Source organism: Phocoena phocoena, chromosome 5, assembly GCF_963924675.1.
Source record: "Phocoena phocoena chromosome 5, mPhoPho1.1, whole genome shotgun sequence".
Taxonomy (NCBI): domain Eukaryota; kingdom Metazoa; phylum Chordata; class Mammalia; order Artiodactyla; family Phocoenidae; genus Phocoena; species Phocoena phocoena.
In genome coordinates, this window is record NC_089223.1 from 75647566 (window position 1) to 75662233 (window position 14668).

Sequence of the window (14668 nt, forward strand, 5' to 3'; positions counted from 1 at the left end):
GCCCCTAGGCAGACTTCAAAGCAAAAATAAGCTGGTCTGATTTTATTTGAGTTATTTAAAAATTTTGTGTGTGTGGTTATTAAACATCTTTGATGAAAATGATTAATAAAATATAAACTCATAGTGTATTCCTCACCAGATACTTAATATTAATATAAATAAGAATGTTAGCTTATCAGTTCTTTGATAAGATTGGTTTCTAGAAATACTGTGAACCGAGTTCCTCTCCAGGTTGATCATTTTTCTCCAGTTATTTTTCTGCTGATTAAATAATAAGACAGTAAAATAAACGCAAGTCCACCAGTTACTCTTAATTTCCTACCTTTGTTTTCTTCGATTCTAAGCATCTTCTATTTGATTCCTCATCAAGGTGACTGTGGCATTTAGTTTATAGGGTTCTTTAATATCTGTGAAGAGCACCATAAATGCACTGGCCACCACAAGGTCACAAGCGGAAGATCATGAAAGAATAGATTTTGGTTTTTATTATGTGTCAATAAACAATCAGCTTCATTCTCCTTTTTGGTTCTTGAGGTTGTTAACCCCAAACCCACCAGGCTGCAGACAGAATTCTCCCTCCTGCCTGTCTTTAAGACTAAATAAGTATAAGATCTGAAAGTTTTCAAAACAGCCCCATCAAATCATCCCTGGGAACTGTTAACATTTACAATAAAACCCAGCTACTCCCACGGATCTCACTGGCTTGGTGGTGGTGAAATAAAGTAACAAAGTGACACTGAAATTGCTTTCTTTCCTACACCAACTTCCATCTCTAAATTCTGATTCAGGTTAGAGGGAAAAAGGGATGCAATAAAAGGTAAAGGGAAATTGTCACTTTGGAACGATGTGGATTCACCCAAGAAATGGAGGGTGAAATTAAAGTGGCCTAAAGAAGAATTAACTGGCTTTCGGGGTGCTGCTGCTACATTCCCTCTGGAGAAGAAAAGGAGATTGGTTTAAATAGCAGTGAGTGATTCTGGCATGGAAGACTTTGGGACAGAAGGGCAGCTTTGGAAACTTATACCAGTGGGATCTGAGAATCACCCTGTCCCCACGTTATTCAAAGAGTAAGAAAGAATGCATGAGAAACTTAGGGAGGGCATGCATTAACATTTCTGATGTCTAGAGTTATTTAGTGTGGATTAGGAAAAACATAACAGATGTCCCTCTCTCAGTTGATGGCAGCTTCATCCTTGTAGCTGCTTAGGCAAAAACCCTGGAATCATCCGTGCCTCTTCCTTTTATGTCATACTCCATACTCAGTCCACCAGGAACTCTGGATCGACCTTCAAACTACACCCAGAACCAGCCTTCATCACCACCTTCATGGCTTCACACTGCTCTGAGCCACCATTATCCTTTGTTTAGATACCTGCAAACGCCTCCTGAGGAGGCTGTGAGAGGGGAGCGTAAATGACCAAGAGCCCCGAGGGTGCGCTTTGAAACCCACTCTTCATTTTCACTGAGGTCATGCCTCTTACCACCTCCCCCTGCCATCACTGGTGCAGCAGGGATGTTAGGGCAGACCTTCTCCTGAGAGACGGAAACTCCTCTGTCAGTGGACTTTGGCTGCAGGACTCTCCCATGGCTTTGCCAAACCTTCCTTAGACTGCACAGCAATCTAGGATGATTGCACCCAGTCTCCTTTCTTGTTCCCCTCCACTGGGATCAGACTTGCATTGTGGTCTTATGGCTCTCCCCCAACTCCCACAATTTTCTCTCACATTGTCATTTCTACTAATAAAATCCTTGCACGTTTAAACTTACCTTGGCATCTGCTTCTGCGAGGATGTAGGCTGATACACACTCTAACTGGTCTCCCTGCCCTTCACCCTCCCCCCAACCTAGTCTGTTTTCAACACCATAACTAGAGTGATACTTTTAAAATCAGATCTTGTCACTCCAAAACGTTGCAATGGTCTCCCGTTTTCACTAATAGTGAAGTCAAAGGTTCTTACAAACACCCTCCACAATCTTCCATCACCTGCTCCCCATGACCACACTGGCCTCATCTTCAGCAACTCTCATCCTGGCTCACTCCTCTCCCACCACACAGCATCCTTACTCTTCCTTGTTCATACCAGACACTCCTGCCTCAGGGCCTTTGCACAAGCTGCTCTTTCTGCTTGAAATGCGCCTCACCCAGATTCTGCAGTCAAGCCCTTCATCTCCTTCAAGTATTTGCTCAAACGTCATTCATCTATCTTCATGAAGTTCTCCCTCACAATCTGACTTAATACTTAACCTGCCCCTCACTCCCATATTCCTGATTACCCTCTTTCTGCTCTACTTTTTCTATTTTTTTGACAGCACTCATCATCTTCTAAAATATGAGATACTGGTTATTGTTTGTTTGTCCCTCCTCACCAGAACAGATCTCCATAATGCAGGGATATTTACTCATTTTGACCACTGATGTATCTCAAGTGCTTAGAACAGTGCCTAGCACATAGTGGACATTCAAAATGCATTGTGGAGTGAATGACCGAATGAAAAATTACTGCTCGGAAGGAAGCTGAAGTGGGTAATGGCCCCCCACATATTTTTCTCCCCTTTCTATGAGGCTGGAAGTAAAGGATTTTAAGATGGTAGAGCCACAAGACGTGGGCTGCCCGCGAACGCTAACACTATAGGAATGAAAGATAAAACTTCTTCATTTTAAGCCACATTGATACTTGCGTTATTATTTTTGGTTTGGTTTTGTATTTGTACAACATCTAGTGTTAATGTCCTGATTAATACAAAATCTATTTTCTTCTTTAAGGATCTGGAGGGTGATGGTCTAGCTGATCCTGCCAAGTCCCTACCTGGGCTGTAATATCACAGTGGTTATATGTGGGTTATTCTGGAAGAGCCAAGAAGAAATCACCTAAAAATCAAACTTTTCAGGAGCTGCCACTCACCTGTTGCCAGTGATAGCTCCTTCGTGGCTTCCCAGCACTGAGCCATGGGAAGATGTGTTTGTCCTGCCTGTGAAATTTGTAAGATCCTGCATCTGCTGCTCCTGATTTTGATAAGACATAGAGAGACCTGGTGTATCAGACTCTTAAGGGGGAAGGGGAAAAGGGGCATGATTGACACTATAGGGTCTGAGCTGGTCATGTGTCAACTGAAAGAGCAAGTTCAGTATTAGGGTTTTGTATTTGGAAAATAAGATAAACATTATTTTTAATTTTACTGACTACTGTAAGTAAGCAAAACATAGATTAAATTCTTCATACCATATTTCTCAAGGAGGAACACTTTAGAGCTGGAAGTATGAGAGGCGAAGTCTAACCTTGCACATAGTAAGAGAAATATAAATTAAAATTCCAATGAGATACCATTTCTACCTATCATCTTGATACATAAAAAAGACAATGACAACAACTAACATTCTTGGGTGCTAACTATGAGTCGGGTTCTATTCTAACTCATTTCATCCTCACAACAAAGCTATCCGTAGGTATTGATGTTCCCAGTGTACAGATGAGTAATCTGAGGCACAGAAGGGTTAAGTTGTCTGCTCAAGGTCATGTAGCTAGAACGTGGTAGAGCTGGAATATAATCGTAATATAGACTGAATGTTTGTGTTTCCCCAAAATTCTTATGTTGACACATAATCCCCAGTGTGATGATATTTAGAGGTGGGGTCTTTGGGAGGTGATTAGGTCATGAGGGTGGAACCCTTTTACGAACAGGATTCATGTCCCTATAAAAGAGACCCAGAGAGCTCCTTTGCCTTCTTCTACGATGCGAAGAAACTGTGTGAAAACGTCTGTCTATGAATCAGAAAGCAGGCCCTTACCAGACACTGAATCTGCTGCTATTCTGATCTTGAACTTCCCAGACTCCAGAACTTTGAGAAATAACTGTTTGTTGTTTATAAGCCCCCCAGTCTGCAGTATTCTGTTATAGCAGCCCGAATGGACTAAGACAAATGGCATCGATGGAATCATCCTCAAGAAATTATTAAGTATAATTTATACTTAATAAAGCAAGGTACAAAGGAGCATGGTTAGTATGCTAACATTTGGTTGAAAATGTTTGTATGTATATACGTGCACATGTATATATATGTATATGTTTGGCTACATCTATCTATATAGTCATATCTATATCCATATCTATATCTATATCTAAGTCTGTCTGTATAATGTCTCTGATAGAATCCGTAAGAAGTCGTTAACAATGGTTGTCTCCCATGATGTGTGGCTGGGGAAAGGGGTGTATTAGAAACTCAATTTTCACTCCCTGATATTTTGTGTCATTTGAATTTGACATGTGCTTTAAAACATTTATTAAAAAAGGTAAATAAAAATGTATTCACTTTATTGACCAAAAGAACAAATCACATAATCCCACCTGAGATAAGGAAACGGTTCTCTCCATGAGTGTCTTGGTCCGCTTAAAACCTGGGTCACTTTCTGCAAGGACATTCATAGTTTTCTTGCCAATGAATTCCAGAGCATCAAGACCACCTGTTAAGACGCTTTTACCCTGCCAATGAGATAATTGCACGAGATTAGGTTTTCATGTTTTGCTGTTCCGAGGCAGTCAGCACCTCCTAGACTGCACTATATTCAAATATGAAAAGCAATATAAAGTCACAGTTTTTTCTCATCAGGAGATTTATCATCCATTTAATCCTATTTTCTTTTCCGTGGAAGAGCATATGTCATATAACTTTGTAGGACATGCAGTGTTATTAAATAAGGATGCTTAAGAAAACCAAAGCACATTAGGGATTAATTTTATTGGCTGTGTGTATGAATAGATATGTTCCTAAGACAAAAAATTAATAGGTGACCCAATTGCTGTTTTTGTTTGAAAACATTTTAACCCAAGTAACAGAATCATTTGGAGCAGTCTATAAAAATGTCAAATACTCTTGCCAGTTTAGGGAATTCTTTAATATAGGGCCCTAGAGTGTAGGACCCTCAGGCTGTTTCAGTGGCTCGTGCATACTTTCAGAAAGTAGCAATAACCGCCTATAATTAGTATTTTCATGAAATAAGACAGGTTGATTCCATGTGTTTCTGGCTTTAGAAATTGTTCTATTATGTAGTTAACCACTGCAAATTCCTTTGCCAGTCACTGTTTCTCTTTCTAAAAAAAAGAGTAAAACAATCAAGATTTACTCATATAAACTGTACATACAAACAGAACTGCTTACATTTCTTTGCAACATCTTCTTTGCCTATACCCCAACTATACAACTACAATTACAATATGCATATATCTGTGTTTTTTCTCACCTTACATGAGTTTGCATAGGTTATATTTTATTATTACATTATTCTTTTTTTTTTTTTTTTTTTTTTTGCGGTACACGGGCCTCTCACTGTTGTGGCCTCTCCCGTTGCGGAGCACAGGCTCCGGACGCGCAGCCTCAGCGGCCATGGCTCACGGGCCCAGCCGCTCCGCGGCATGTGGGATCCTCCCGGACCGGGGCACGAACCCGTGTCCCCTGCATCAGCAGGCGGACTCTCAACCACTGCGCCACCAGGGAAGCCCTACATTATTCTTTATATGCATTATCCATTTTCATAATTATCATTTCAACAGCAATATTTGATTTCACTAATACGCTTTATTAGTCATCACCATCTTGGACATTTAGACTGTTTTCCGATTTGGGAGCCAATCAATAATCACACTACAAAACAGATTTTATTTTTTTTTTGGCGGTACGTGGGCCTCTCACTGTTGTGGCCTCTCCCGTTGCGGAGCACAAGCTCCGGACGCGCAGGCTCAGCGGCCATGGCTCACGGGCCCAGCCGCTCCGCAGCATGTGGGATCTTCCCGGACCGGGACACGAACCCGCGTCCCCCGCATCGGCAGGCGGACTCTCAACCACTGCGCCACCAGGGAAGCCCCAAAATAGATTTTTAAATGCACCTATTTTGGGAGGACTAGGGGATATCAGCAATTCACACTTTTGCATAATTTGATTTACTTTCTCCTAACATCCTATGAGGGATTACTTCAGTAGAGAATAAGATGGGAGAAGGAAGGATGAAGGGACTTTGAGTAAGGGCAGACTTGGTGCGGGGGTGTCTGGAGCTTGGGAAAAGGGAGAACCGGAAGGTTGGAGAGCACACAGAAAGGAATGTGAGGATGCTGAGAACAAACTCAGAGGGCCCTGCCTCGTAGCTCAGGGAGACCATGGATTTACTTCCTCTTTTTTTTTTTCTTTTCTTTTTCTTTTTTTTTTTTGGACGTGCCTTTGTAGCATGAGGCATGTGGGATCTTAGTTCCCTGACCAGGGATCAAACTCTCTTCCCTTGCGTTGGGAGCGTGCAGTCTTAGCCACTAGACCAACAGGGAAGTCCCCATGAATTCACTTCTTATGCCAGAGGTAATGAAAGTGCTCTGTCCCATCCCCAGCCCTACAACCTTCCCCGCACACCTGCCGTGGGCACACTGGACTTGTACTGCTATCCGACTCCTAAAACATACTTGCTGATCCCCCTTCTCCCTGCTTAGTCTAGAGGACCTCAAGTATCAAGGAAAGGAACAGTCATTTCCTATTTCTGGCATACCCTGACCTGAAGTCTGGCTAAGACACCCCCATATGTGTGTCCACAGCCCCCTCTTCTTCCCATACAGCATTGCATTTGACAACTGTTAAGTTGCCTCCACCTTCCAGGATGTTATGCCCTCTTTCAGCTTATGCCCAGCATCTAGCATAGCTCTTGGGATATAATGAAAGCTAATTACCTTTTTTTTTAAAAATGAATGAATGAATAAATTGGATGTGAGCCATATTTCTTAAAAAACTAGTTATTTGGTTTCACATAGCAGAAAGTAAACCTTTTCCTTCTGATCCTGAAGACCAGCTAACTGCCTTATCTCAGTTGGGGTGCATCCCCCTTTTTTCATTATTCATTAGTGTTTTGTTGTCAATAACAAGCTTCTTAAGCTTCTTTAAAAGGAAGGGGCCTGGGAAGGAGGGATGTGTATTAGGGCTATTCAAGGAAAGAGGAGAGTGAGAATTGGGAGGTAGGGATGGAGGAAGAATGTTGGTCTTAGTTATCTGGAAACACTTTAGTAACATGTTGGGGAATGTTCCTGATTCTTTACTGGTATATATATATATATATATATATATATATATATATACATACCTGAATCACTTTATAATTTTTCAAATTGAAGGTTAAGAAACATAGAGCATCTCAGAAAACCAGCTCTAAGAAAGAGCCCTCTCTCCCCGCAAGCAGAGGCTGTCCTTGCAGCCATTGGAAAGGACACTGTTATATCAGACTGAAAAATGTTCCTTCTAAGCAGCTCCCTTCTTTTAAACATAAAATATATTTCATTTTGTTCTTATCATTTTGGTTCCAAGGTCACGCCTACTCCGTGGGAGAAAGCATAACAAAATCATAATCCAAAGTTATGAGCAAGACCATCTTTTCTCTGATGTATCTAGGTCACTGGTAAATAGAAATATCAAAAAAAGGCACTGGCAGACCTCAGGGAAAACAGAGGAAGCAGCTAAGGACTCACTGTGTTCTGAACCGCATTGGTGATGGCTGACAGCATGCCCCGAGACCCCGATGAAGGAGAAGTGGGTGGGCTTTCTGCAGGCCTCTGATCTGCGGCTGCAACTGCTACTAAAGAGAAAAACACCCTTTCAGAGTTCGTTTTGCTGATATGAACTTGGAACTCTATTTGTGCACGTGGTGTAATCAACCCAAGTCCAAGAAATCCCCAAATAAATGCACCACTCACTTTGAGGGATTTCATTTGCAGTATCAGGTTGGGCCCCTTCGGAAGAGGCAGAATTCACACTATGAATCCGGAGGGTGGCCCCTGCTTTTTCCTTGACCGCTGTCAACCCATGACCTGTCAGGAAATAAAATATGGCTCATAGATACAATAGAAGCCCACGGTCTGCAGGTTCCATAGCTCATCTCCCAGAGCTCTTCTTGTAAGCTGTAGGTGTATATCCCGACTGTGAGAGAACGTGGTGATTAACAGCACAGACTTTGCAAGCTCTCAGATGTGGGTTCCAGTTCGAGCTCAGTTTCACCATCACCCAGATGGGTGACTTCTGAGAAGTTACCACCTCTCTGTGACTCAATTTCTCCACTGTGTTGTTGCGAGGAGCAAATAAGCATGGACAGGGCTCCCAGATGCTTTATTAGTCCCTCTTACTTCTCACACTATCTAACTAGCAACCTGGGGTTTCCAACCCAAGATATTATGTGAATGGTATCCCTGTCTTAACCTCTTTCCTCTTTTCTAAGCTTCTCAAGGCAGGTATGTGTCATTCATTTTTTGATTCCTTGTAGGCCTATCCTATTGTAGGTACTCAATTACTACTTGTTGAATAGAAATCAGCTGAGCCTTAACAAAGTGTCAGTCATTCCTTTAGTACAGTCTGTATGTGTGAGAGCAGGGTCTGGAGATGACATGTCAGGATCCAAAGGTAAGCCAGTGGGAAAACCAGAAAGGGCACTCAACAGCTCTGATAGTTATCTTAAGCAGTAACAGTCCAAACACAAGATGTAAGAATAGTCAGCCAGGATGAGGGGCACTGATTTTACTCTATCTGAGCCGGGACAATCCCTATAATTCCCTGGAGCCCAGCACAGTGTGCATTCAATATCAATAACTGTTTAGTGAATACAGAGCTGACCTTCTCATCCACTACCCCCGCCCTGCCACTGACACATACACACAAACAAACTTTAGCTTGACAGAGAAATAGCTTTGTCTACATTTTGGAGCCATTTTTTTCTCCTTAGAAAACTAATAGTCTAGTGATGTCTTAAGTGGCTGTTTGAATTCTTGGAGAAGCAGCCTGGGCTGCCATCTTCACAGCACTCCCCTCCCCCTTAGTGCTCGGGGAGAAAAATGAAAGATTCCCTCAGGACCCTAGGCAACCTCAGGTTGTTAAAACCCAAGGCAGCAGCAATATTAATAGCTGGGGGCAAAAGGCCCAAGTCACAGCAGGATTTGAGAGCCAAAGAGAACCACCTAGTTGTAGAGGGCACCACTCAAATGACTGACCGTCCATCTCCTGAATAAGAGAAAGACATGGATGAACCCCAAACCCAAAGAGTCATATTTCATCAATCGTAAGCTTGCTTATCAGAGGGGTCTTAACTTAATCACCGCACCGAAATTTGCCAAACTGAGAGAGGACTAATTATATCCAGTGGAAATCACCTGTTATTATACACTATCTAGAAAACACTGAAACTTAGGAAACAATATTTACAATGTTTACAACATTAATTACATACAGAAACATATGACTATATTCATGTGTAGATCATTAGACACAGTCCAAATTCATTATTGAGTTACTTTTTGTTTGTTTGTTTTGTTTTGTTTTTTTGCGGTACGCGGGCCCCTCACTGTTGTGGCCTCTCCCGTTGCAGAGCACAGGCTCTGGACGCGCAGGCTCAGCAGCCATGGCTCACGGGCCTAGCCGCTCCATGGCACGTGGGATCTTCCTGGACTGGGGCACGAACCCGTGTCCCCTGCATCGGCAGGCAGACTCTCAACCACTGCACCACCAGGGAAGCCTTATTGAGTTACTTTTTAAAAAGATGCACTATAACTGCTAAAAGTAAGACTTGATTCTCTCTAGCTTCCAATTAATTCAAAGCGTTTCAATTGAAACTCACTGGAGTTTCAGTAACACATGTAAATTATGGGATATAATTATCTAACTTTATTATATACTGAGCTCATATTCCTCGACATCCTTTAAAAGCACAAATATTTTCAAAAAGAAAATAATGTACATCCAAATCTCCATCCATGATTCTCATTTAGATTTCTGAGAGCTAAAATCAAGGGATAAATGAGTTTCAGAAGGCTGGTAGGCATCTGCTATATCTTCTTTGTGTAAACTGTACAAGAGAGATGATTCCATATCCTTCCCTGAGACCATTCAGGGTTTAATGAACTTCACTGTCATTACCTCCTCTTTCACCTTCTCCATCCCTTTGCAGGTTAGAGCCATGTCTGAATCTTTTCCCGGGGAAGAACAGCTTCTCACCATCTCAGCTTCTCACAAACGACTATGGATATGTATGCATTACCTGCCTCTAGAAAAATTGCTTTGTTTCTGGAAGGAAATACCATTTTATGTGTATAATAAGTAGAATGTGTCTTTTTAACAGACATGACAATAGGCTGCTATTCCACCTACACACACACACACACACACACACACACACACATACACACACATATACATACACACACACACACTATTGAGGTATAATGGATGTACAAGGATTTGCACATATTTAAGATTCCTCCAATTATATTCTCTAATTAACAGTTCTTTTTTCTGAGTTCTTTTGTTAGTGAAAGTACATCTTTAACTACATTCTACTAGAAATATAAAGCTATGGTTTTTCATAGCTAAGGTTTAGACTCTATGCCACACCCTACTTTGAAGAATAACTTCTAAAATTTTACTTAGTGTGACATCTAGTGCCCAGACAAGGAAGTAATAATATGGAGCCACTGCTACCTTTTGACTGAGAGCGATTCATTCTCAGAGATACTGATTTTGTTCTACCAATAACAGAGAAAAACAACCAATATGAATAGTACTACAGAGTGTAGTTCATGGATTCATTTCTTCACATGTCATCATGAACCCTAAGTATCCCCAAGAAATGAACCCATCCAAATTCTATCGTTCTAAAGACGGAATATCCTCTACTCTTTGACTTACTGCAGTAAAAAGGTGAGTACTGCAAAGAAAGTAATACATGCCGTGATACTGTATCATTTAAAAACAAATGTTAAATGATTGGCTGGTGTTTAATTTATCATCCATACTCTAGTGGAAAATACCCTAAACTTAGGAGTCAGGAGTCTTGTGGAGGAATTTTGGTTCCATCAGTTATTAGCCATGTGGTCTTGGTGACCTTTCTGAGTCTCTGCTGCTGTGTCTTCTCTGAAAGGACGTTTATAACATCTACCTCCCAGGGTTTTATAAGGTCACTGAGAAGAAATATGTGAAACCCTTGGTACTGGTCAACATTATTGAGCACTTACTATGTCCCAGGCACTGGACTAAATATTTTCAGTGTAGTAAATTATCTTATTTAATTTTTTCATTATGAAGTAAGAGATACTATTATGCCCATTTCACGATTGAGAAAACTGAGACCTGGTGATATGAAATTACTTGCTGAAGGTCCCCAAACCAATAAGTGGCAGAGGCAGGATTTGAACTCCGTATTTCTGACTCTAAAACTCACTTGCTCAATCACTATGTTATGTTAAGAAAGTCTTACATGCCGTTTGTAGTTGATTAAATGTCATTTTAGTCCCATTTCCTTAACTCCTTGGAGATCAGATACTTAATCAGGAGCTTCCTCATCTTTAAAATATTGGTTTATGTTAAAATTAGCTTGAGTTGCCTTACCTTGACCAAACAGCCAGGTGAAGGTCACCCCTGCAGTGAAACCTTCCTCTAACCCTGGCCCTCCCAGCTGTGCCTTAGGTTGGTACAGCTTAATGTTTTTAGGATCATCCCTGTGCTGTACAGGCATGGATCCCAAGACACTGTGTGGTGCTGTCTTCTACCTCCAGTTTAATTTTTTCTCAAAATTTTTTTGCCAACCTCGCAGAAGATCAAAACCCCATTGAAGGGAGGTCTCCCCTCTCTCTGGAGGATGAAAATAATCTGTTGTTGGTGGGAGGGTCTCTCTGACCAAGTGGTAACTTAGGGGAGCAACAGTAGTTCTACACAGCACCCTGGATGACTGGGTAGCCTTATGGGTAATTTCTGCTGGTCCCTTATGATAAAGGACCCCCCAGGAGGGCAGCAGCTAACTTGTTCAGAGGGTTCTCCCCTTTTAGGTTGCTTTAATCTTTAATATAACATTTCCTTCTTTTTCATTTCATTTCTCTCTTTTTCTTTTTAAAAGGTGGATATAGAGAAAAGAAACTTAAAAAAAATCCCATAATCTCATTTCTCTGATATATCTGGTTGATTTCTAAAAATAAACATTTATTAGGTTAATCTATATCAAGGTACTGTGAGAGTTCATTATAACATTTCTTCTGTAAGTCTGAATATTTTTCAAAATAAAACTTTTAATTAAAGTGATAAAAAATGTAAAATTAAATAAATAAGTAAAAATAAACATTTATAATATTAGCAAAATCAGAGTATAGGAACATAGACAACAGAAGGTGGGCCAGCCTCTTTCTCCTTAAACAGCACCTATTGACCTAACAGTCAATACAGTCTATGAGCTTACAGGGGCCTATGGAATGATTTAAGACCTGAAAAGAAGTATTGGTTCTAAAAGACAAAAAAAGAAAATTTGCAAATTAGAAATTAAATAATATTTACTTAAATGTATTCAAAAATGTAATACTTGGTCAACTATAGTTCAAGTAAATTCAACTCTTCCACAGTTATATATAAATTATATATTTAATGAGGGATGTGGGTGCATTTTATTATATTTGTTGTGATATGAGAGGGACTTCCAAAAGGAGGGGGCTCTTAAAAGACTTAAAGGGGCCCTGCCTTCCTTCCAACCCCACCCCCTACCCCCCATTTCCTTCTAAGGATAACAAGTCTGATTTGTTTCTTGTTGATTCCTTTCAGGGAAAAGTTCTGAAAAGCACATCCCTACATATAAGTGTCTTGGACCCGGCTTCACCATATACAGTGGAGGTCTCAGCATGTGTAGATGGTGGTGGAGGCTGTGTGTGCTGCCTGGGATCCCAATGCTCCTTCACCCCTGCTGACGGCTAGCTCTAAGCTAAACGCCTCCCTTTGAAATGCCCTTCACCAAAGGGAATTGGCTCCTTCAAGACTGTACTGTAATGACTGGTCAGTGGGGAAGTTGGTGATACAAAAGCCTGGTCCTGTGCCTTATGCCCTGGGACAGCTCTGAAGGGTCATCCCAACCCCCAAGCTCCCTATGGGATGGGCTGTGACCTCTGACGCAACTGCATTGCAGCCCAGTTCTTGCAAGGCTTGCTCCTGAGGGTCCTTCCTAATAAAACTCCAGGACACTCATACCTGCCTCAGTTTCTCCCCGGGCATCCGACCTAGGACACTGATCTACCTCATTCTTTTTAATGGTTGCATAGAATCAGAATTCCACTGAATGGCTCTGTCATGTTTAACATTCTCTGTGGATGGATACTTGGGTTGTTTCCAGTTTCTCATATATGCCTGGTGAACTCCCTCAGCTCTTTTTCAGGTCTCTGCTCAAATACCATTTCATTAAGATCTACCCCACACCACCCTTTTTAAAAGCTTAACCTGTACTCCTGACACTACCTTATATTTTTCATAGACTTAACACTTTATAACCCTCTCTATAATCTTCCTACTCATTATGTGTATTGTTTAATTTTTTAAAATTTTAATTTTTTTGGAGTATAGTTGATTTACAATGTTGTGTTAGTTTCAGGTGTACAGCAAAGTGATTCAGTTCTAAATATGCACATAATCATTCTTTTTTAGATTCTTTTCTCCTATAGGTTATCCCAGGACACTGAATAGAGTTCCCTGTGCTATACAGTAGGTCCTTGTTGGTTATCTATCTTATATATAGTAGCGTGTGTACGTTCATCCCAAGCTCCTGCTTTATCCCTCCCCGCAACATTTCCCCTTTGGTAACCATAAGTTGTTTTTGATATCTGTAAGTCTGTTTCTGTTTTGCAAACAAGTTCATTTGTTTCGGCCTTTTTAAAAATTAGATTCCACATATGAGTGCTATCATAAGATATTTGTTTTGTCTGACTTACTTCACTTAGTATGATAATCTCTAGGTCCATCCATGTTGCTGCAAATGACATTATTCCATTCTCTTTCATGGCTGAGTAATATTCCATTATATAAATATATACCACATCTTCTTTATCCATTCCTCTGTCAATAGACATTTAGGTTCCTTCCATGTCTTGGCTATTGTAAATAGTGCTGCAATGAACATTGGGGTGCATGTATCCTTTCGAATTATGGTTTTTTTCTGGGTATATGCCCAGGAGTGGGATTGCTGGATGTGTATTGTTTATTGTCTGCATCCTTCCACGAGTCTGTAAACTCTACTACAAGGTCTTCATCTTGTTTACTCACTGCTTTACCTCAGGTGCCTAGAATAGGGCCTGGTAAGATATGTATTTGCTGAGTGAATTCCATATTGAACATCTTTGGACATATACATGAATGAAATTTTGCAAAGAATCAACAGTGGAACTGCTAGACAGGGGACACATGCATTTAAAATTTTATAGATAGTGTTAATTGCTCTTCTGAAGGTTGTGCCAATTTCTACTCTTCTTTGGGTGAATTTTTGAGAAATAGAACAATTTAAAAATATTGGCTGTAAAACCGATAGCTAGTGGGAAGCAGCTGCATAGCACAGGGAGATCAGCTCCGTGCTTTGTGACCACCTAGGGGGGTGGGATAGGGAGGGTGGGAGGGAGGGAGACACAAGAAGGAGGAGATATGGGGATATATGTATATGTATAGCTGATTCACTTTGTTATACAGCAGAAACTAACACACCATTGTAAAGCAATTATACTCCAATAAAGAGGTTAAAATAAATAAATAAATAAAAATAAAAATATTGGCTGCATTTCAGACTCTACTATCAATGAATTCAAGATATTATAGTTGTGAGCAGTAGTTATCTAGAAAAACACGTAGATGGTGTTGCTGTGCTCAACT

The 14668-nt window shown here is 40.8% G+C and overlaps 1 protein-coding gene across 4 annotated transcripts in view; it reads right to left on the reverse strand.

The window, feature by feature from the left end:
• Positions 1–14668, reverse strand: part of FAM114A1 (family with sequence similarity 114 member A1) — a 55893-nt gene that overhangs the window by 24895 nt on the left and 16330 nt on the right. For 3 of the 4 annotated variants that reach the window (XM_065877742.1, XM_065877743.1, XM_065877746.1), the window contains 3 exons: positions 7717–7830; positions 7492–7598; positions 4345–4479 (listed from right to left, as the gene is read on the reverse strand). In XM_065877742.1, the coding sequence (XP_065733814.1) occupies positions 4345–4479; positions 7492–7598; positions 7717–7830 (356 nt within the window). The remainder of the gene's footprint in view (positions 1–4344; positions 4480–7491; positions 7599–7716; positions 7831–14668) is intronic. The other variant, XM_065877745.1, reaches the window with a different exon arrangement.